This window comes from Drosophila sechellia, chromosome 3L (assembly GCF_004382195.2).
Source record: "Drosophila sechellia strain sech25 chromosome 3L, ASM438219v1, whole genome shotgun sequence".
Taxonomy (NCBI): domain Eukaryota; kingdom Metazoa; phylum Arthropoda; class Insecta; order Diptera; family Drosophilidae; genus Drosophila; species Drosophila sechellia.
In genome coordinates this window covers 12,574,233-12,596,542 of record NC_045951.1, presented here as the reverse complement: position 1 = coordinate 12,596,542, position 22,310 = coordinate 12,574,233, and the positions used below count along the sequence as shown (strand labels likewise).

The 22,310-nt window shown below is 41.4% G+C and overlaps 3 protein-coding genes across 5 annotated transcripts; all 3 read right to left on the bottom strand.

Moving 5' to 3' along the window:
• Positions 1-3,423: 3,423 nt before the first annotated feature.
• Positions 3,424-5,391, bottom strand: LOC6605506. Its single transcript, XM_002030303.2, has 2 exons — positions 5,192-5,391; positions 3,424-4,798 (listed from the first exon to the last, which is right to left on the bottom strand). Exons 1-2 carry the CDS (start codon positions 5,337-5,339, stop codon positions 3,627-3,629), a joined length of 1,320 nt encoding a protein of 439 aa, XP_002030339.1. The 5' UTR covers positions 5,340-5,391; the 3' UTR covers positions 3,424-3,626.
• A 529-nt stretch (positions 5,392-5,920) lies between these two features.
• LOC6605503 (putative mediator of RNA polymerase II transcription subunit 26) lies at positions 5,921-8,835 on the bottom strand. Of its 3 annotated transcripts, none has more exons than XM_032718777.1 (3): positions 7,857-8,835; positions 7,670-7,798; positions 5,921-6,502 (listed from the first exon to the last, which is right to left on the bottom strand). In XM_032718777.1, the coding sequence occupies exons 1-3, from the start codon at positions 7,915-7,917 to the stop codon at positions 5,949-5,951; spliced, it is 744 nt and encodes a 247-aa protein (XP_032574668.1). In that variant the 5' UTR covers positions 7,918-8,835; the 3' UTR covers positions 5,921-5,948. The 3 variants fall into 3 exon arrangements, with proteins under 3 accessions (XP_032574668.1, XP_032574667.1, XP_002030336.2); XM_032718776.1 differs by having other exon boundaries at positions 6,499-6,990; XM_002030300.2 differs by lacking the exon at positions 5,921-6,502 and adding an exon at positions 7,020-7,590.
• A 71-nt stretch (positions 8,836-8,906) lies between these two features.
• On the bottom strand, positions 8,907-13,066 carry LOC6605502. The gene has a single exon (XM_002030299.2). It carries the CDS (start codon positions 13,041-13,043, stop codon positions 8,994-8,996), a length of 4,050 nt encoding a protein of 1,349 aa, XP_002030335.1. The 5' UTR covers positions 13,044-13,066; the 3' UTR covers positions 8,907-8,993.
• Positions 13,067-22,310: the final 9,244 nt, after the last annotated feature.

Genomic DNA, 22,310 nt, shown 5'->3' with positions numbered 1-22,310 from the left:
GTCATAAACAGTAGAATAATAGAATATTAAGAGAAGGGAGCTCCAAGCCTTCGAACATTGTGGGTCCTGTGTTGGAAAAGTAGAGGTATGTATGTGGCACTAAAAAAATTAATATATATTTACAATATTGAATTCCTCAACCTTTAAGTTTGACTTTTATACACAGGAATCATTATTCTTTTTGTCGTACTGCTAATAATAACAAAAGCATTTTTCTAAAGAAAAATTTCTTAAACTTCAAAAGAGAAAAAATTATAATTAGAAAGGTCCTATGGCTAATTTAAATGAAAACTTCTTTCCGTTTCCTACAAAGTGTGTCACTTCAAATCGGATTCAATAAGGAAAGCCAAGGGTACTGCTCCAATTTGGCTGAGGTTCTGGTCTTGTAATCGGAAATGGAAATTAGATCACGGGTTGACCAGTTACTAGTGGGAGGCCAGCTAACAAGTTTCGGATTCGGCTTATGGAGTGGACAGGACCCAGTCCCATTAATCAAACACCTCAATCAGGGACTACCTGGTTGCACTTTAGCAGTACTCAAAATTCAATTTCGCAACCACAACGGTGCTGTAGATGCGGATGCGAATACGGCTGGGAGTTGGTTTTTGGTGACCGGCGGGGTGGGAGACGCTGATGACCTCATTAGCTTCAAGTTGCGGATGATGACTTGTTACGAAGGACACAGACTTGGTCCTTTTCCACTCACTTGCAGTTGCAGTCGCCGAGTGGAGGAGCCCATCCACAGCAAGCCACACACTTTAGCCTACTTAACGACTTTGTTAGCCATAAATTCCGCTGGCCAACAATAAGGATATTGGATGTCAACGTCGTCTTGTCTTGCTGTGAACATTCTCCACTGTAATTTCCAGTAAAATGAAACGGAATTTCCTCTTCCATGCTGCGCTTTTCATTCTATATTCCTTGCATTCTCCAATTTTCATATTTTCCTCTTATTTCATTTGAATTGTGTGCACGTATTTTATTCACTTCAGCTTGCTGTTTCGCTTTTTATGCCGGTCCAAAATGGAAACTGGTCAAAGTCAACGAAATTGTTGCTCAAATTGAGGATATCCAAATCCAATTTAATATAAAGATAGACTTTAAAGAATGCAAGAAGCTTTATATCTAATAAATATGGAATAAATCAGAAAGAATTCAACACCATTTATTTATTTTTGAATTAATCTGACATAAACGCAAATTGTATTTTGATTAAAGAAACGCCGATTCCAAACAAGGGCGGTCAAATGATCTTCAATTTTCAATATAAATCAAATCGTTTACAGCATCCTGTAGGTCCTGTATGTCCTGTGTTCCCATTCCCAATCCCATTGGCTCTTACGCACATGTAAATAAACCCGAACATTGTTTATTTTTATATGCCCCTCCATGCATAGCGAAGGATTTGCTGTAAGTTCGGGTAAGGTCCTCGTAGCTCAATCTATATGTATACATAAATAAATATGGTGCGTATGTATATAGTTTATTGCCAGGACGGAAGGAAGCAGGACCCACAGCGGGAAATAAATTCAGGCGGTAGCAGGAAATTATTTATATTATATTTTTTATGTATTCTGCACTGTTTTTTTATATATCATTTTATTTGATACATTTCAGTTGGTTTTATAGTACTTTATTTTTTTGTTTGCTTGCCAAATATTTAATATGCATTTTAATCAAAATAAAAAAGAAGGCCCACTGGAGCTGGCCTCCAAACAAGAGGTGGCGATATTAAAATACACACAGAGGCCGAGCGAAAACCCAAATATAAATTATAATTTCCGCTGTCGGCCACACAACACAACATATCCTTCTGCCAGCAATGCCATAAAAAAGAATCCCGACAACATCTGCGCGAAGTGCGTTCAATTATTTGACTTTTTTCGGTTGGTCGCTGGTATCCTTGCTGCTGCTCCTTTTGGCCACTGACCTCACAATTTCCATGGAGCAGATAAACTTTCATCAAGTCTGCGAAAGAAACAAGACAAACAACAACGAAGCAATTTGTTGTATTCCTTGTTTTTGTAACCAATTTTTAAGGGAAATGTTATGGCCACTAAGGCAAGTAGTCTGGACTTCGGACCTTGTACTGCACTCCATTTCATGTCCTTAAGCGGTATACGATTGCTACAAGTGCCTTTCAGCTAGCCAAACAAAAAAAAACATTTAATTTTCAGGGAATGTGAGGCAAGTTGAAAGTTATATTGTTTCTTGTCGGGAGAATTCATTTGCATAGAAATCAGTTTTTAATTGGTTACTTTTTTACGTATTTCGTTGTTTTTTTTTTCAACTGATTATTAAAACTTTTGTTGCATAAGTTGTCCAAACTCGTGTTACGTCAAAGAAGCTTGTTTGATAATTTGTTTAAATTGTATAAGACTTTTTAAATAATTCCATTTTTAGCTGAACTATCTAAACGCAGCCAAACCAACTTGTGTTATACTCTTAGTCATATTACATTATTTAATAAATTATATAAAATCCATACGAAATAGTTTTTTTACTAACCCCTATGGTATGTGATAATTGTCATTAATTCTTCCGCCTCGTTTTCTTGAAACCCCAACCACAAATTTCCCAACTCTGTGTGCCCCATTTGATGATTACTGTCCAACAGTCTGTGAGGGATACTTGAGCAAATATTGCTTACCGCACAAGGAAGCATAAAAACATAATTTCGGCTTGCCCCATTTCGAATACACCGACACCGACCTAAGCGAGCGGAAAACGGAAAATCGGAAAAACGGAAAAGCGGCAAGGAGCTGGGACTTGGAAAAGTGGAAAGTGCGCTTCAAATCAGCAAATGGAAATGTATCGAAAGCACTGAATAGAAGGGGCAAATATTCATGATAATGCCAAGGACATAGCTCCACAACGGGAAATGCCATGAAAAAGCCAGCGGAAAATTTAAGAAAATTCTTCACGACAGCCATTTTATGTGCGTTGCGTTGTTTGTATTTCCCGTGTATGTGTATATGTGTGTGTGTGTGTGTGTTTGCGTGGCCCAGAAGAAAAAGGATTTAATCAATGTTGTGGAACAAATTGTGTTTTGTGAACGGCATGAAGGTAATGCAGCCGAGCCGTATTTGATATCCCCATTTCTTCCAGCGATTTTGCGCCCTCGCCAACAAGGCAATCGCATAACGAGGGTATAGCATTTCCCGATTCGAGGCCCCCAACGTGGGCGTGGCCCCGCCCCAACATGACCACACACGATGTCCCATTTGATTTTGATGGCGTGAAGCCCACACGAGCGTTAATAATCTGAGCACACACACGAAACTGGCACAGATGGTTGCCAAAAGAATGGGCAAGGACGACTCCGTCATGGAAATTAACTTGTTAGGTTGACAAAATCTGTAGAACTTTTCTTTAAAGATTTATTTAAATTGTAAGATTTATGATGTTTATGTTTTTTTTTTCTTTTCTACCAGATAATAATGATATATTGTTAATAGCTCAAAGGTAATATTTATATATTTATATAGTAATGCATTTCTGCAAAATTGTTTTCAAAAGATTGCACATTCGTTGCAGTGTTGTGATGTGATTTTCACTAATACCAAACTGCAGTTGTGTCACACAACTCACTCAGTCTTTATTGCACTCACTTAAAAGTCTCACATCTAAGTGAGCAGCTCATCCACCTCGAGAAGGGGGCGTGGCAAATGTCCGACAGCCCGGGCCAAATTCGCCACCGAACAGGCATACAGATAGCCATTCTTCAGGTTACCCTTGGCGTTGCTTTTGTGCAGCCAGCTAAGCCACTGCACCTGCTCCTCCACTGGATCGCAGATGATATAGGACTCGTGGATCTGGGCCAGGGTGGCATGTGGGTTATTCACACCCACCAAAGCGATTCCGCGGGTCGGATGGCCCTCGTCGATGAGGACGCGATAGAAGAGCTGGGGCACGGCCACCACACCCATGTTATCGGCATTGGTGGTCAGGTGGAGGACTTTGCTGCCAGCCACCTTCATTTCGCCATAGATGCCCGTATACACAGTGGCCGTGATGCCCGAACGGGCCACATATTGTCGGGTGGAGTCCTCCAGCTTGGACCACTGACCACCATTGAAGCTCTGCCACTGCGGCGCCACGTTCATGTAGTTGAAGCTGCTCTTCTGCTGACTGGCATAGATTAGATCCGCTTTGGCCGTCAAATGTCCGCGGGCCAGGAACAGACCACTCTTCACGTCAATGAGGCCGGGCACCATCAGTTTCTCCTGGCTCTTGTGCGAATAAATTCTGGCCATGTCAAAGCCCGTGAAATGGCCGGCGGTGCTGAACCTCGGGCGTTTCAATTTTTTCTGGAAGTGCACATTCGCCGGTGTCAGTTGATGGTGGGCGTAGTGGGTGCGCAGGTGATTTGGGTCGTGGCACAGCTCCATGGTGGCCACAAATCTGCCATCTCCGGTGTCATAGCCCACGCGATACAAGTACGAGGTGGATGGACTCGGAGTGTCGCTGCCACAACTCCTGTCCAATCGCTCCACGGTGTAGGGCATGGAGTGATTGCAGACAAAGTCGCTGAATTGGATTTTAGCACCCATCCACTCGAAGGTGGTGTCCTGCACGCACTTCACCCGAATGGAGCGCAGCTTGGCATCGAAAGACTCTTCATTTGCGGGCGCGAAGGCATGGCTGCAGTGCAGCTCAATGCTGGCGCCGCGTTGAACCTCCAGGTATCCATCAGCATTGGGCAGCCAGTAGAGATCTGTTCCAGGGCGCAGGTACAGCGGCTGCACTTTATCCGAACGGGGCAGATCCTTTTGCACATCCACTCTGCAGGGAGAACCTAAAATGGGAAGTTACATGTGTTAATATGTGGCTAAAAATTCTTGGCATAATTTTAGGCGCAGGCATAAAAATTAAATATTTTTACACAATAATATTGTTATATATACAAATAGTAATATATTATAATATATATAAAAGTACATATATTTATGTTTAAATATAGTATTATAATATATGTATATATATATATAAATTAAAATATAATATTATAATATATAAATGTATATAACAATTGTAATATAATAATTTTATTTTCATATATATTGTTAAATATTTAAAAAATAAAATGTACATTTCATTCCGAATGTGACCACTACACTCAAACTACTCAAACAAAGCTCAGTCTGCTTTGGATAAACGTATGGTTATTAACTTTTAGGCGACCACTTACCTTGATAAAATATTTCTCCATCGATGTGCAGTGCATCGAGATCTTTGATTATCTGACCCACATCTGGAATGGGTGCGATCGCTTCACGTGCAAGACTCTCTCTTAGAATCAAAACCGCCAAAATCAGGCCGATTAACTGGAGCATCATTTTGTTGGGTGAAGTCGACCGGTGAAGTTGCTATCTAACCGCCGACTGAATAATTTGTTTGGTGAACAAATGTTTTTATTTATATTCTCAGTTCGTGCTCTTGTATTTTACTCTCTCTCTCTCTCTCTCTCTCTCTCTCTCTCTTTCTCTCTCTCTCTCTCTCTTGCTTTGCTTCTTTGTCTTGAAATCTCTCTGAGAATAAAGATAATACTATTGGATTATTTGTATTTTTTTTAATACTTCCGAGTTCTTTCTATCTATATACCTATATACATATGTAGGTATGTAAATGTAGGTCTAGGTCTCATTAAGTTCTTTGTTTTTGTCGATCGCCTTTCTTTACAGAGCTAAAACAAAAAGTGATTTATCTCGCGAATGATGTATCTCACTAATTTTATTCCCTACTTGCCACTTACATACATATGCCAAGATGAATCGTCAATTATAATTGACATTTTTCTTATTTAATAATCGAAAAAAAAATCTATTGTTAAATGACCTATGGCTAACGATCAAAGTACAATGTATGTACATATTATATTCATTTAGCTAGATATATTTGTAAATGCAAAACAATCGTGTGGATTTCGGGGATCATTTAATTGAAATCTAACCGTATGAGTTGTAATCGTTGTAATTGTTATTATTGCCATTATTGTTATTGTAATTCGGGTAGTTATTATTGTTGTTGTTATAATTGTTATAGTCGTAGTTGGGTCGTGCAGTAGTGTACGTGTTGTAGGGATTGTAATTGTTGTAGGTGGGATAAGCCCCATTTGGTCCGTAATATGGATTTTGATTTACGCCCGTACCCGTGCCTGCCCCAATGCCCATTGGCAGGATTAATAAGGGCTCCACAATTATGCTGGTACCACCCATAGCTCCACCTCCCTGGGGCATCATTGGCATCATGGGCATGGCACCCGGCATGGGTCCAGGCATCGGCTGTCCAACGTACGGTTGTCCCATATACGAGGGATAATACGCACGTCCCGGAGCTGGTGCATTCATTGGAACAGGTCCAGGATACGGCATCGCTCCTGGCATTGGCATTGGTCCTGGCATGGGGCGCATAGGAATCTGTCGTGCCGATCGATTGTGAAATTGTGAGAGTGTCGCATCTGAATCCATTTCGGGATCCGTCATCGTTTCCCCCAGAGAAGCTGACAAATATATGTAATAGCTATTAATTTTAGGAAGACGGAACTTGAAAGTGATGAAATAATGTTCGGAAGGAATCCATCCGGTGCTGAGTAGCCTTGGAAATTTTAAGATCCGACCGAAAAGGGTAAGTTGATATTGTAATTATAGGTACTATAACTGGGTGGGTACGGATTGTAAAATGATGGAGGGGAGTTCCCAGCGGAACGTCCATTATAGCTCATATACGTTGGATAGGACATCCCCACTGAGAAGTAGAGCCCAGGATTGGCCGAGTTGGGTTTTCCTTGCATGGCATATTGCCGGTTGGCCTGGTATTGAATTGCGTACTGTGGATTGGGCTGAGGTGGAATCACATATTGTGGTGCAACTTGACGAGGTTGCTGAATTGGAAACGGTGGGCGAGGTGGTGGATACCCGGGTGGCATTGGAGCTGGCATCCCCACAGGCTGATAGGGCATTTGTGGCGTTCGCCGGAAACGGTGCAAAACTGGTGAAGATATAGAAACGCAAAAAAGGTTGATAGTAGATCCTATATTTATTATTTGCACATAACTAAAGGTCCTGGTATTTTAGCCAGCTAATGTGAGGTAGATTAAATAGTTATTGGTTAATGAGGGATTGGCTGATCTGGCTAGGGGGTATCCATATTGACCATATGAACTTGACCGCACTCTGGGATAGCAGTTATAGTAGCATGGTGGAGTGGGAGGAACTAATTGTGGCCCATTGGCCGATCGCTGTTGCGGATAAGAAGGCAATCCTGCTCCCGAATTCGGATAACCAGGATAAGTGCAGGAATATGGGTAGAGGGGACTGACGGTACAGGGGGGACTTTGCCCTCGATTCAGCCAAGGATTTGGCTGCTGAGATTGCTGGGAACCATCTTGAACAATAACCAAAACATTAGCCTGCCGTTGGCCTGCATGGGTGGCAAATGTATCGGTGTTACTGAAATCGGTCAGCAGTTCAAAGTCACTTTCCCTATTATTCCGATTGCGACTCGTGGAGGTGCTGGGTATGATGATGCTGTTTCGTGTGTTGGCAGTGGACTGTGTAGTGTCGATGGTGAAATCGCTGGTCAGCTGATCTGAAACGGATCAGTTAAAAAGGGCCAGATTTCAGTGTGAATGAAAGGGAAATCCGATGAAAAAAAATTTTATACGAACCTGATTGGCACTCCGGATAGGTTCCACATTGCTCTCCTTCTTGCTGATCTGGATTTTCGCAGGGAACTCTGGATACAATGCATTTTTTACCAGATATACAGGCAATATCCTCACAATTGAGTCCAAACTCTGTGTCGGTAGTGTGTAATTTTTTAGATTTAATCCCTTATCCTGTTCGCTGACTTACTCCTGTATCCTTGGACAACAATTGCCGTGGCTAATATTAAATATATACAAAAGAGTTCCATTTCCTATTGTAAAAATGCAAAACTAACTAAATTCTTTTCCCTAAATCCCTCATATTTATATCATTTGGATATTTCATGCTTGATGCGTTGCGATAATGATTATTTGCAAAATTAAATCACCGAAATATGATGATTATTGTTTTGACTCTTTCTAACATAAATAAAATTCCATTAAACAGTGATAATTGAACATTTTTTTATGGCTTTTTAAATGATACATTATATTAAAACTTACACGATTAATAAGTTACTGACTTAATATTTCAGCAGTAGGTTAGCCGAATAGAACTATCTATTAAACGGTCTTTGAACTACGCCTTGAACAGGGGTAAATAAACATTGCTTAACAAAATAATACACACTATCAACCTTAATAGATATTACTGATTAATTGAAACGAATTTTAATTGTCATAGACCGCATTGTTGAATCCACAACTATCCTAAGTGAATGATTACTCGACCAATATAAATCAAGAGACGCATTTTGGTTTCTATCTGCTTCATTTTCGGTTAATACCTTTTGTTTACCCCCTGATAAGTCCATTATAATTATTAACCAAGCAGGCGTATACTTCATACGTTCTGCGACGATTGTGTTGCGATAAGATAAACAAAAGAAACCGCACAAGTAATACAACGTATTTCCTTAGCGTCGATAAGTAATGTGAAAGTCACTGCCATGGGGACTTCGATTCGGGCCAAGGGACTGCCTCTTGGGCTACTGGAACAGCAGAAAAAATTAAGGTTTTGGAAAACGTGCGGCACGTGAGCAAATAGTCCAATGACAGGGTAAATAAATAGCTCTACCCCGGCCATAAACGATAACGTCAAGCGTTTGATAACCTTACTCTTATCAATATGTCCAACATGCAATAAAATCCAAAGCGAACAAAAGCTAAACGTGATTTCCCTGTTTTATGGCCCATGAGAACTGAATTTAAACGTGCCTTTAAGCATTTTCTTAGGGGCTTCCCTTCAATAAAAACCTGTTTGCTATAAGACTATATTTTTATTGGTTTTAAATTAAGAAATACGTTATTTTTTGGAATTTGCGCACACCCACATAATCTGGTTTTAAACACCCAGGACTCCATCGACATACAGATCTTGTAAGGGTAGGTCTTTCACCACTGCAGTAAAGTCCTCCACAGTACAGGCATATGAATAGCCCCTCTTTAGGTCCTCTTTGGTCCAACTGACCCAGCTCAGTTGGGCGCCAATATCCTGGCAGATGATGTACTCCTTTTTGATTTGCTCTATGGTGGCATGTGGATTGTTAACTCCAAGCAGAACGATGCCATTTCTGCTCTCGCGATCGATAATCACGCGGAAGTACAACTTTGACACTGGAATTAGGCCATTGTTGTTTTCATCAAAGTCCAAATAGAGCTCCCTTTCAATGCCATTTATATCCGGCAGGGTGGACACACCCCATGTGCCCGTATAGCAATCCACTGTGATGTTTTCATCCGCCACAAACTTCCTCACACTATCCTCGATTCGTTCCCAGTTTCCGCCATTAAAGGTCTGCCACTGAGGTGCCGCATTCACAAAGAAGAAGCTCGCCTGTTGAGCGGCCCCAAAGACAAAGTCGGTCTTTGCAGAAAGGTGACCCCGAGCCAGATAGACGTTACCAGTGGTGTTGAAGTAGGGTGAGGCATCCATGCCCAAAATCTCGGAAACCGTGATATTCTGTTGAACTTGCGTGTACAAAGTGTTCACATCCTTGCCTCCGTAAAAGTCGCCGGGTATAAAGGATGGCCTGGATACAGATCGCTGGTATTGGTCACTTCCGGGGTACAAAACATGATGCACATAGCGGGTGACCTCGCTCAGTTCATCGTGACACACGTCATAGGTCTGCAGGAAGTCATCGCTCGAGGAGGATGACAGCTGGAATCCCACTTCAAGCAGATCAGTACCACCATTGCAAGGACGACCAGAGCGACGAGCAGTGTATGTTGGCCAGGAAGTGCAGACAAAGTCCTGCAGCTGATACAAGCTGCCCATTGCCAGGATGCTCTGCTGTTGCCAGCATGTTGAATTGACAAAGGTATAACCAGAGAAGGGTCCACTGAAGGACTTGATGCAGTGGAACTCAAGGGCTTCTCCATGTTTTAGCTGAACTAATCCTTCTTGATTCGGTTCCAAATACCTCGCATGACCCAATTCACTCCTGACTACAAATAAAGGAGCCGGATCCTTGAGATCACCGTTCACTTTAAAGCTGCACACTTCATTGTCCAAGATCTGGTTAGTCAAACCAAGAATTCCTGTTGTTTGTAGTTGATCTGTGGGCAAATCCTTAACCACTTCGATGAAATCTTCTACAGAGCACGCATAGGCGTAGCCCTTCTGCAGGTTTGCCTTGTCCCAGTCCAACCAATCGATTTGCGCTCCCACATCCTCACAGATCACATAATCCTTGAGGGTCTCCGTCAAAGTTATATGTGGATTGTTGACCACAATTAAAACTACTCCCTTGCGACTTTCCTGATCGATAACAATGCGATAGAGGATCTTAGCTACTGGCAGTTGTTTGGTCTCAGCATTCAGATACAAAGGTGTCTGGACACCTTGTGAATTGGGTAGAGTTGAGATATCATAGCTGCCGGCATGTACACTCACATTTAGTGCCTCATCCGCCACAAATTGCCTTAAACTTGATTCCACTGCAAGCCAATTTCCAATATTGATGCTTCTCCATTGCGGAACTGCGTTGACATAGAAGTGGGTTGCTCTCTGGGCGGAACTATGAACGAAATCAAGACGAGCAGCCAGCTGCCCTCTGGTCAAATAGAGATCCTTAGTGCTGTCGAAGTACTGACTGGCATCTAATCCCAGGGCCGTACTAAATGCATCCAGCTGGTTCGATTGGCCATATAGAACATTGACATCTTGGCCGCTATAGAAATCACCTCGGAGATAGCCCGGTTGAGCAACACCCTTTTGGTAAGCCACATTGGCCGGAGTCAGTTCGTAGCGAGCGTATCTGGAGATCTGCTCCTGCTGATCGTAGCACAGCTCAACGTGGCTAAGAAAACCGGCAGCCACATCGAAGCCGATTTGCACCACATCCGTACCACCAGCGCAGGATTGTCCCGATCGGACTGCCGCATAGGTGGGCCAACTCTGGCAGACGAATCCTCGAATATTGATCCGCTGTCCTTCGGCCTCGTACAATTGATCACCAACACAACGAGCGGTCAGAGCTGTATACCTATTAAATGGTGATACCAGAGCTCCAGTGCAGTGCAAGTCAATGGAAGATCCTTCTTCCACGGTGTAAAGCCCACTTTCATCGGGCACCAGCCAGCTGAGAGCTCCCTGCGGTGTTAGTAGTGGAGCAGGGTCCTTGAGATCACCATTTGTACTAAACCTACAGGGATTGGCAATGGGATTGGCAGTAGTCACCGGAGGACTTGAAGTAGAGGTAGACGTTGCAGATGTTGAAGTTGATTCTTCGGTTGATGAAGTTGGTTGTGAAGTGGTAGGGGAAGATGTAGTTGAAGTAGGTTCCAGAGTGGTAGACGAGCTTTGTTCTGTTGTGGGTGTAACTGTGGAGGTGGGTGGTTCAGTTGTAGGTGTACCTGTCGAGGTGGATGGATTAGTGGTGGGTGTAACTGTGGAGGTAGGTTGTTCAGTGGTGGATGTAACTGTGGAGGTGGGTGGTTCAGTGGTAGGTGAGGCGGTAGATGAGCTTGGCTCTTCGGTGGTAGAAGAAACGCTAGTGGAACTAGGTGTAGGATCAGTGGTTGATGGGATTTCGGTGCTCGTAGTTGAGCTCGGCTCTTCAGTAGTTGTGGAACTTTCGGTAGTCGAAGGCTCAACAGTGGTCACGTCGTCCAGTCCAAGGATACCATTTGTGTGCAGGTCCTCCAGCGGCAAGTCCTTAACCACTTCGATGAAATCCTCCACAGAGCAAGCATAGGAATAACCCTCGTGCAGATCTTCTTTGTACCAAGTTAACCATCTTAGCTGATGGCCAATATCCTTGCACAGTATGTAGTCCTTTTGGATTTGCTCCAGTGTCAGATAGGGATTATTAATGCCTATTAGCACAATGCCTTCGCGAGTCACCCGATCGATGACAACACGGAAATAAATCTTGGGCACTGGGATCAAGCCATTGTTGTTCTCATCGAAGTCCATATATAGCTCCCTCTCAATGCCATCCACATCGGGAAGGGTTGAAACACCCCAAGTGCCTGTATAGCAATCAGTGGTGAGATTACGATCGGCCACGAATTTCCGAACACTAGTCTCCACTCTCTCCCAGTTGCCTCCGTTGAAGGTCTGCCATTGAGGTGCCACATTGATGAACAGGAATGTCGAGTGCTGAGCCGCCCCGAAGATCTGATCCGTTTTGGCGATCATATGTCCCCGAGCCAGGATGCGGTTGTCACTAAAGTTGAAGTAAGGTGAGGCATCCAGACCGAGTATGTTACTGATTGTGATGTTCTGCTGTACTTGAGTGTACTTGGTATTCACATCCCTTCCGCCATAGAAATCGAGTTCGATAAAGTTGGGTCGCGCCACCCCATGCTGATAATCGTAGCTCGATGGATAGAGCACGTGGTGCACATATCGCGTGGCTTCCGCCTCGGCATCGTGGCACAGTTCATAGCTCTGCAGGAAGCCGCCATCCTCCACCTCGAATCCTACCTGGACAAGATCTGTGCCTCCATTGCAATCCTTACCCGACCGAAGGGCAGTAAATATGGGCCAGGCGGTACAGGAAAAGTTGGCAAACGGATAGATTAAATCATCGACTAGAAAGTACTTATTCTGCAGACACGTAGCCGTCACCTGCCATCGATTTACGAATGGAGCTGCAAATCCTACTCCCGGGCAGAACATATCCAAAAGTTCGCCATTGACCAGACGCACTGTGTCCGTGGGATCTGGCACAATAATTTCGTAGGAATTGTGTCGCGAAAAGAGAGGAGCAGGATCGTTTAGGTCGCCGTTCACCTTAAATTCACAATCACCGCGCACTGTTACACCTTCATCTCCTTCGGCGAGAGATTCCGGCAGGATTCGAGGCAATCTTCCGGATACTTTCACTGCACCGCTGGCGACCAGCAGCGCCAGGATAAAAATAGAGCAACGATTGCTCCACATTGCTACGATTCAGCGAACGTAATGCCAAATGTGGGACATGCGTAGTTCCCTCTTATATGGACTGCTTATCACTTAGATTACGTCTTTTATTGTGGCCGATTAAAAATAAAGCCATAAATATCACAAAATTCGTAACCTAAAACAAACATAATCAATGCTTGGCTAAAGATAACGTCAATAACCTTTCAAAAGCCACTTAATGTGATCACGTATACATTTAATTTCTATTCTCTAGCTTAATTTTTGATTGTAAAACATTTTAACACTTTACCAACTAAAGTTGTGTTTACATTCATTTCAAGTGCAATGTCCATTGAGGAAATTATCTATAAAGTTTTTCGCTACCATGTTATCTTAGCTTGATATTCGTTAATAATAGTAAGTTCCTGGCCATTAAGATTCTTATCGTGTGCCATTCATTAACCTATAAACCGAAGGAATTAGTCAGACGTAATAAGCCATAATCTGTTTACCATAAAGTTAATTGCAAAGAGCTTTCACTTGATGTTGTATTTTTATTGTTAGTGTCTAATAATAAATTAATTGAATATGGTATTAATATACAATCGCATAATAAAAGCAATGAAAGGAAACGCATTAAGTTGAATAAAATTTTTAGAAATTAAAAGGAAAGCGTCTGAATTAATATTGCTTCGGAAGATTTGAATTTTCATTGATGAATACACATCCTTACGAGTCACATATACTATGAATTAATTAACTTATTAAGCTAAAGCAACATTTGTTATTGAAAGCTAAAATGCACTCAATCAGCATCAACGGCAGACCAAGAACGGAAGCATTCATACTGACCAAATCAAATAAATGTTGGGTCAACTGATGGCCACTACCGAGTGGTCAGCCATACTACATATACATATATACATATATAAACCTATATGTACATGACCACTGACTAATTTGCAGCACTGTTCGTGCGTGTGAATTTCGGCAATCGTATAGTCAAGATGCCTTTGGCCATTGGATGTCTGTTTCTGTTCTCCGGAAACGAACAAAAAGCTGCATGTAAAACAAATCATTAGGTAATTGAATTTGGTTAGGAAAAATACAATTTATTCGCATTCGCAGCTGACAGCTGCTACGCACAGAACGCCTGTCAATGAAATGCAATATATGTGTAGACAAATGTCATGCGAATTGAATGGCAATGTTGCTATCAAATTATGTACAGGAGAAAAATTAAGCTAAGCAAATAGAAAACGAAATATTCGTACCAAATCAGTCACAAGCAGCAAATTAAATACTCTTCAGAAACATTTTGTGCAGTAGATGATGATGGTGTTCCTTAAAGAATACAAGCTTTTTAGTTGTTTAAACTATTACATTTTCATTTCCATTTTTGGCTTACATTTGAGTCATTAACTTTCTTCTCGTACAAATTTAAATGACTAATAATATATGTTATTCACCAGGCTTCATTCGGCATATGCACAATGACAATGTCGTGTTTCCATTTTTCCATTTTTGGCATACATTTGAGTCATTAACTTTCTTCTCGTACAAATTTAAATGACTAATAATATATGTTATTCACCAGGCTTCATTCGGCATATGCACAATGACAATGTCGTGTAATTGTCATAATTTCCAATATGCAAATTTGCTGTCGCATTTTTTTCCTGGCCTGGACATGCCAACAAGAGACTCGCATTAATGAATTACAATGCTGGGCTAGGTGCTAGTTTGGTGCATGAACGTGACAATTCGGGCATAAATTCTGATTTTCAATAATTTATGGCAACTAATGGGAAACACGTGGCGTATGCGCAATATTAGATGGGCTCACCGAGCACCGAGTTGGTGCTGGTTGATACAAGCATCTGGCAATGTTAATTATAATTTTCCATTTACACTTCATTTCAATTTCCCGCTCGCTAGCCCAGGATGCTTGGCTCAATTAAAAGTGCATTAAGCCACGCTCAGCCAGTCACAAGGTTACGGCAGCCAGCCAAGCCAACAGATTGCTCTCGAAAGGATTTTTATTCGCCTGATTGCAGTAACTTAATGAAAGTGCATAATTCGACAGGGTCACTGCAGTCATGGCAGCAGATGCTTAGAACGAGCATAGCTGGGTGGAAATTATTGATTTTCAGATAGTTTGCTGACCCATTTTAAAGGGTTTCAATCTAATGTGGCACCTTAGAAGGCTTGAAATGTACATATCACTTAAATTGAAAATCTGCCGTAATTGTACGATCTTAAAGATCTAGCATTGAAAAGCTATAAGGAATTCAGTCTGGACTCACTTTTTATATCAGAGGTGCTGTACGTTAAGGTGCATTCGTCACTAGCTTTCTAGCATCTATTCAATTTGTGGTTATGTGTATTATACATATATGAAATACATTATAATTTAGCTGTATTGGTCTGCTTTGTAGTTTTTAAAGAATATAAAAAAGCAACCAAAAATCTTTTCCTTCCCCTTCCGCCAAAAATAATCTAGAATCGAAATGACTTTAATCCACAAAAAGTCCAGCTCAACTCTTTAAGCACAAGCTGTTGGTAAACTGGCAAACATGCTTGTTCAGTGCCACCTCAATGTTTTTTTTTTTTACTCTTTTCGCTTTTCGAAATGGAAAAGTTTCTTGTATGGAATTTCGCAGAGCACGCATACGCCGTGTGGCCCAAAGCCGATGCGGCATTGAATAAATGAAGACGAGTGCTGGCGACGGCAATGGAGCTGGTCAAAAAGAGGCTGCCACTGGCAATGGCGGATAGTGGATCGTGGGAAGTGGACAGCGGAGGATGGGGATGCCACCAGCACCCCCGCAAAAACAACAACACAAACAAACAGGCGGCACTCAAGTGCAGAACGCCAAACGAGCACCGCCGACTGCAAAAGACAGCGACCAGCAAGAAAAGCGCAACCAAGGCATTTTTTAAGCTTTTTTCTCAGTTTTTCGTTTTCTTTTTTCCTCCAGCAGGGCCATATTTAAATGAATATGCCTGAGATTTTTTGTTCGGTGCGGTTTTACTCTTCGCTGAACGCAAGGAAATTTTCGCCGTTCTGCAGCCGTCCTTTAACCGAAACATTTTAATTTAAATGTTGAAACGTGACAATGGCGTCGAGCCGGAATCTGAGGATATGAGGTTGTCTCATGTGTCGCGCTGTCAGTCAAATTTGAACATACATATACTCTATGGGCAACGCGGAAGTGAAGTACACAGACTTCAAGTCTCTGGGCCAAGAGATATAGTTTCCTGGCCTAAAACTTTTTTCATGCAAATTAAGCGAGTTTTGCCGCAGAAGTTGTCGCTTTTATATGCAAACTTAGGAAGTTCTTGGCGTAAATTATTATTTGGAGCATAAAGTATTTCGAATAATTTTAACTTTTTTAAAACTATGTTTCTAAATAAATAATTATTTAATTACAAAATTTTTAAATTCAAGAGTTCTCTTCGTAAACCAAATATTTGAAGACCCAAGTGATTTAAATTCGGTGGTAGGTGTTTGCAGGGTATTAATGCCACCAGGGCCCTTTCGGAACATTTTTTCGGACCCCATGGTCAAAGCCCGCGATGTTGTCCAAGTGGATTACCAGCAATATCCAAAGGGGTCCTTGTGACAGCGTTCGGTTGACAAACGCGAAGGAAAAAAGGCTGAAACGCTGTTAAATTATGCCCGCTTAAAAAGAGTTGAATGACGTGGGGAAATGGTACGAGCATACACGGAGATAGGATGTAGGCCACTGGGCAACATATGCAGGGATCGGGGTGATAACGACGAGCCTGTGGCTACCACAGCTCAAGTGCCAATTAATAAGTTTGCCTTTGGTATGAATGAATGCCAACCCTTCCGGGCAGCCCTCGTCAACGCAGCTCGTCTGATTGCCGCTGAAGAGTTTGGGATTCAGATTCTGATTCGGTTTCGGATGGGGGCCACAGGCCCAGCGGTCTGGTCAGGCTTGCGTGCATGAATTATTCAAAGAAAAGGATATTAAAAGCACACAGATCCGCACAACTACACGCATTGCCCGTGTACACATGTACTTCGCGGAGTATCCCTTTTATGTGCCCCGATTCCAGCACTTGATTCTGGAGCGGACAAGGATGCGCCTGAGTAATTGGATGTTTTTACTGCTGCCTCGTTTGCTTCAATTTCGCGTTCTCACAATTTTTTGTTTGTTTTCACCAAGTGGCATTCCTCACCGTTGATGAAGCAAATTTTAATGAATAATGTGCGGACACACGCGCTGTGATAAAATATTTACGACCCCTTCATCGGCACTTTAGGGCGGAGAAACTCCAAGGGGAATATTTCGGGTGACTCGGTGAAGCGAATATTACTTGAGAAATGGCGAAATTAATATTTCGATTTTACCTGATTAAAAGTGCAATATCGGCCACAAAGATGTGGGAAAACAAATTTTTTGATATTTAAATGTATTATAATTATAAAAGGAATTATTTTGTTTATTTATGAATAATGTTTTCCCCTCTTATGTCACTCGAAAATTATATATTGTTTTCCTACAACTACTTAACTATGGAAAAAATATCCATGCAGCCAACAATGTGACCCAATAAATTACCCATTGTGTTCTCCTTGTTAATGCATTTTATTAAGAGTCCCAGTTTTTTATAATTCAATTTATTGAGATGCCCATGCTCATTTTCATTCAGTTTTCTGGAGCACTGGAGTGGCTTTTGTTTCCCTCCGTTCGATAAGGATTCTTGAGAATTTTCCATCCTCGTTTTAACATTTCAATTAGCATATCGGTGTGGAAGTGCACGTAATTATATATGTGCACATAATGCCCCGAAAAAATAATAATAAATAATATGCCCGGGACGGGACCCGCTGAATAAAATGAGAATGGGAACAAAGTACCAGTAGTAATATCAGAATTTTCTCGAGCGCATTGTTGCCATTGTTTCGCTGACTGTTGTCTGTTTTTCTTTCACTCGAGCTGAGCTTGTTTCACTTTCCGGCTCTGCCCGTGGGTCTGCATCTCCAGCTCCAGCTACATCGCCAGCCCTATCTCCTCCTCCATGGGATGCACTGTTTCTGGTCAGGGTTCTCCGATGGATCCCGTTGCCAACATTGTCTGTCTGTTGATTTTCAGCTGGCCATGTTCCACTGCACTTGCACTTGTTGTTCGCCGGCAAATTGTTGTTCTGTTCTGTTCTGCTCCGTTCAGCTGCAGTTGCTATCTGCTCTTTCAGCTCACCCGCCAGCGTTTAATTCAATGTAAACGTGCTAAGGACCATTCTACCATTCCACCATTCCAGCAGTCTACCATTCTGGGCTGGTAAAAAACAAGAAATGCTTAAATTGTTGCAAACAAGCAGAGATAGTGTTGCTGCCTTTTGTTCGCCGAATTCGAGTGGAAACAACGCAACAGTTACGAAGCATTATCAGATGCAATGGCATAATTATCGCGTGTTTTCACATCTTTATTGCAAAAAGTGATGTTCGTCACAGATTGTCAATCGAATCGAATTGTGAATGCCAATTGAAAAAAATTTAATAAAAATATATAATATATAAAGCGACTTTCTTTTAAAAACAATCATTATTAGAACAAAATGCATCATCTTTAATAATATGGAAGAAAAGGATAATAAATATTTTAATTGCTACCGATTGAAGTAATTAAGCTTTATTTAATATTCTTAAATTTAGCTTGAGGCCTTTCTAGATTTTCATATTCTGGACTGCTATATAGCCATCATATTTTTATGTTAGCCAAAACCAATCTGTTGGAATTTGTTTGCGTAAGCTTGCAACCGAATGATATTAGCCAACATTCGTTTTCCGACTTATCCTGGCTTTACCTTTGGAAGTGCCCTTCGTTTGTCCAATCCTCAAAATTAGCCAACATACGTACTTTGTGGCCCAGTCTTGAACTTGTGTAGTTTAAGTTCTTCTTAGCCATTAATTATTTATGAGCTGTGGGTAAAACATATGCCAAGGGCAACGATAAGAGTTTTTCCCATAAATTATGTTGCTGCCAAAACACGAAAGGTCATTCAATGATAGAGGCCAAACTTTTGGCAACATTTCAGGGTTAAATGGCTATAAGTTTTAGGGTTGAATAGTTTCTAACTTAATTCGGCCCAAAGGTGTCTATGAACTAGTGATATATTTTGTGGATCTAAACACAAAATAGCAGCTTATATTGGCTGTTAAAAAATCAAACGAACTTGCACCTAAATATTGGGTATGTATCTAACTCAATTTCAATTATAAAATTAATGGGAAATTATCTTTTACCAACTAGCAGCGAGTTTTCATGCTGGCGGTTCGTTATTTACTTTATGTCTAGTCTAAAGAAAAATATGCCAAACGAGCAAACTCAATGAAAACATGCTGTTCAGATGGAAAAGTTTTGGCCAAGAACAACATCATTAAATCAATATTAAATGAGCGAAGTTTTAAATTTAAATTTCATCAACCTTGAAGTTAACTAAATGAACTCATATGCAAAGGAGGGCACCTTTTATCAACTTGGCCAAAGTTTAACGGCTGCCTCGCAACGAAATTAAGTTGGTTTTGGCCCAAGTGTGTACTTGACGAAAAGTTTTTCTGTGCTCTACATGTATGGTATGTCCTGCGTAATTGTAGTTATTAATTAAGGGTCAAGTGGCATGCAACAGAGGCACATAGTTTTTCAAGTAAAATAAGCAACATTTTGGCAACAATTTTAATCATATTTATGTTTATTTTATGATGTATTATTATTCCTTGTTACATTACATATTTAATAGCAGTATAACTAAAAAAATGTCCAATTCAGTTTGTGAAAACAGACTATCAATTACTTTAAGAAAATAATTAAAGCTGCGTGACATTTTTCCGATTTCGCAGCCTCACACATCTTTGGCGGGCTCAATAACAAGCCGCCGGCTGAATTACAAGCCAAAAAAAAAAATGAAAAAGAGGAAAACTCGGGAAAATAAGGCTTGCAGGCCAGGCCGTTGACGTTGGGTGAAAACACAAGTAAGGCAGCAGAGCAGCGGCAACTGATCAATTATTCAAACAGCATCGAACTGGGTCATGGTGTCGAACAGCTCGACCCGGAGCAGCCGCCCTAAAAAAGTGGCCAGGGACATGGGGACAGTCGGGTTCGGTCTCAAGAAATGAGATTCTGCTGATTGAATTGAATTTCGCCAAGGTCGGAATGACTTCGGGCTTTCGTATTGCGCTGTAATTAAATTTTCTTCCCAAAAATCCTTGCCTGCCAATATTTGCCTGGTCAAACAATTAAGACGCCAAAAAGAAGCGAGACACCGACTGGACAGGCGAATAAATGGAGCGAACTGCCTCAATGGCAAATTAAATAACGCGCCTAAAGTTTGTACAATTGATGCGATTTCACGCAACGCAGAACCCCGAGGGGTTGAGAGGTTTAAAACCCCTCAAAAATAAAGCGTGTACCAGGAAAATGGGAAATTGTCTATAAAAAAAAAAAAAACAGAATGCACGGCACGATAACATTGAATGAAAATTGAAAGCGGAGCTAGAGCAGTGCCCACAAAAAATATAAAGAAAAGCGAAATTGAACGCGGGTCGAAAAAAGGCAAAGCCGTGTACGAAAATATTTGGTAAACGTTGAAATTAAATGAACCGAAACTGCAAAAGAAAATAATCCTAAATAGACAAACCCGTGGAAAATCAGAGCTGAAATGAAAAATACGTTCAATGAATACACGTTGATGACCAGCGGAAAGTGAATGAAATCGATTTCAGTCAAAGATACAGAAATAAATCCCGTGATATGTGTGATATGTGAATAAACTTGAAATTTAATAAAGTAATCAAAGCAGCAGGCTTAGACTTTTCTAATGAAAACATACCAAATAAACATATTCAATAACAGATTCATTTTCCTCCTATGCTTTTGCGTGCTTTAAGTTGGTCAAAAAATGCTGCATACATTAGGGCGCAGGCCACGAATTTAATCTGTTTTTGCCATACAGAAGCCAAAAACGAAAGCCTAGCACGAAACATAATAGAAGAGCGAATAAAAAGCGAGCCCCAGGAGTTGGGTACGTTGATGCGTTAAATTTAAACAAATAAACAGCAGCAGACCCAAATAAAAATCGTTTGCAGGCATTGCCCAAATTGACAAACACAAAAAACCTGAGCCATTCCAAATGTGTGTGTGCCCATTGAAGGTACACACACACACACACATATACACGCAACCAGAAGTGAGTGTGTGTTTGTGTGTGTATATATAGAGCAGAACATAAAACGCGAAATGTGTGATTCTGGGTCAAAGACACGGGCGGCTAAGCAAACAAACCGACTCACAGACAGATGTAATGGAACAGCCTAGACAAGGACTTGCATAATTTAAATGTGAGTGTGCGGTTTGCTTAGCGCCTGGAGATCTGCCACACCCACACCAATGCACTCTGGAAAATTAGGAGAAGTATTCAAATTTTTATTTTTCTAATAGTTTATATTGATTGTTGACAGTTTATAAGTGCTTGATTTTTACAGTGCGTATACTTGACAGATATCTTCTCACACAAAGTTTCGCTAGTTATTTTTATTTTTTAAGTTTTCTTAAGCCCTGTGCATTCATTTTTCCTCTGTATTGGACATCAACGCTAGTTGGCGAAAGGAAACAGCCACTCAAAGTGTTGTTGCGGGCACCAGCTGCCAGATCCTTGTGCTCAGAGCTTAGCTGAATCGCTCTCTGCCTTTATCTTTCCATGTGTGCGTGTTGATAATGAGCCATTCCGAACGTATGTGTGTGTGCGTGTGGGTGTAAGTGGGCGGATACTTATCACATATGTGTGTGTTCGCTGTGGGCCGCAAGAATTTATAGCCTACTTTATGGCTTACTAATGAACTTTCAACTCTGCGCTTAGTAAAGCAGATTTCCACGGCTGCCAGTATGTATATATGTTTTATCCGGGTAACCCACTAATGGATTTCATTCACTCCACCACCTGACGACCTTGAGCACTTTAAAGTTTTGGCGGCGAATCGATTGGGAAAACAATTTGTAGGCAGGCAGCAAAGACGTTTATCTATCGCAGCGAGCGGAACACATTTCAATGGTTTGTTTTTTCCCTTCACATTTTTCGTAACGGACACACACACACACACATAGCCGCTCGGTTTCCGGTAGCCCTTGCATGCATATGCATCCATATTTATGTTGCACCCGCCACGCCCACTTAAAAGGGCGGACACGGGAATCGAAAGATTTCATCGTACAAGTGAGCGGAACTAACTAGAATTTTATTTCGTAAGCCAACAACAACAGTGCGATTCAGTTCAGACGT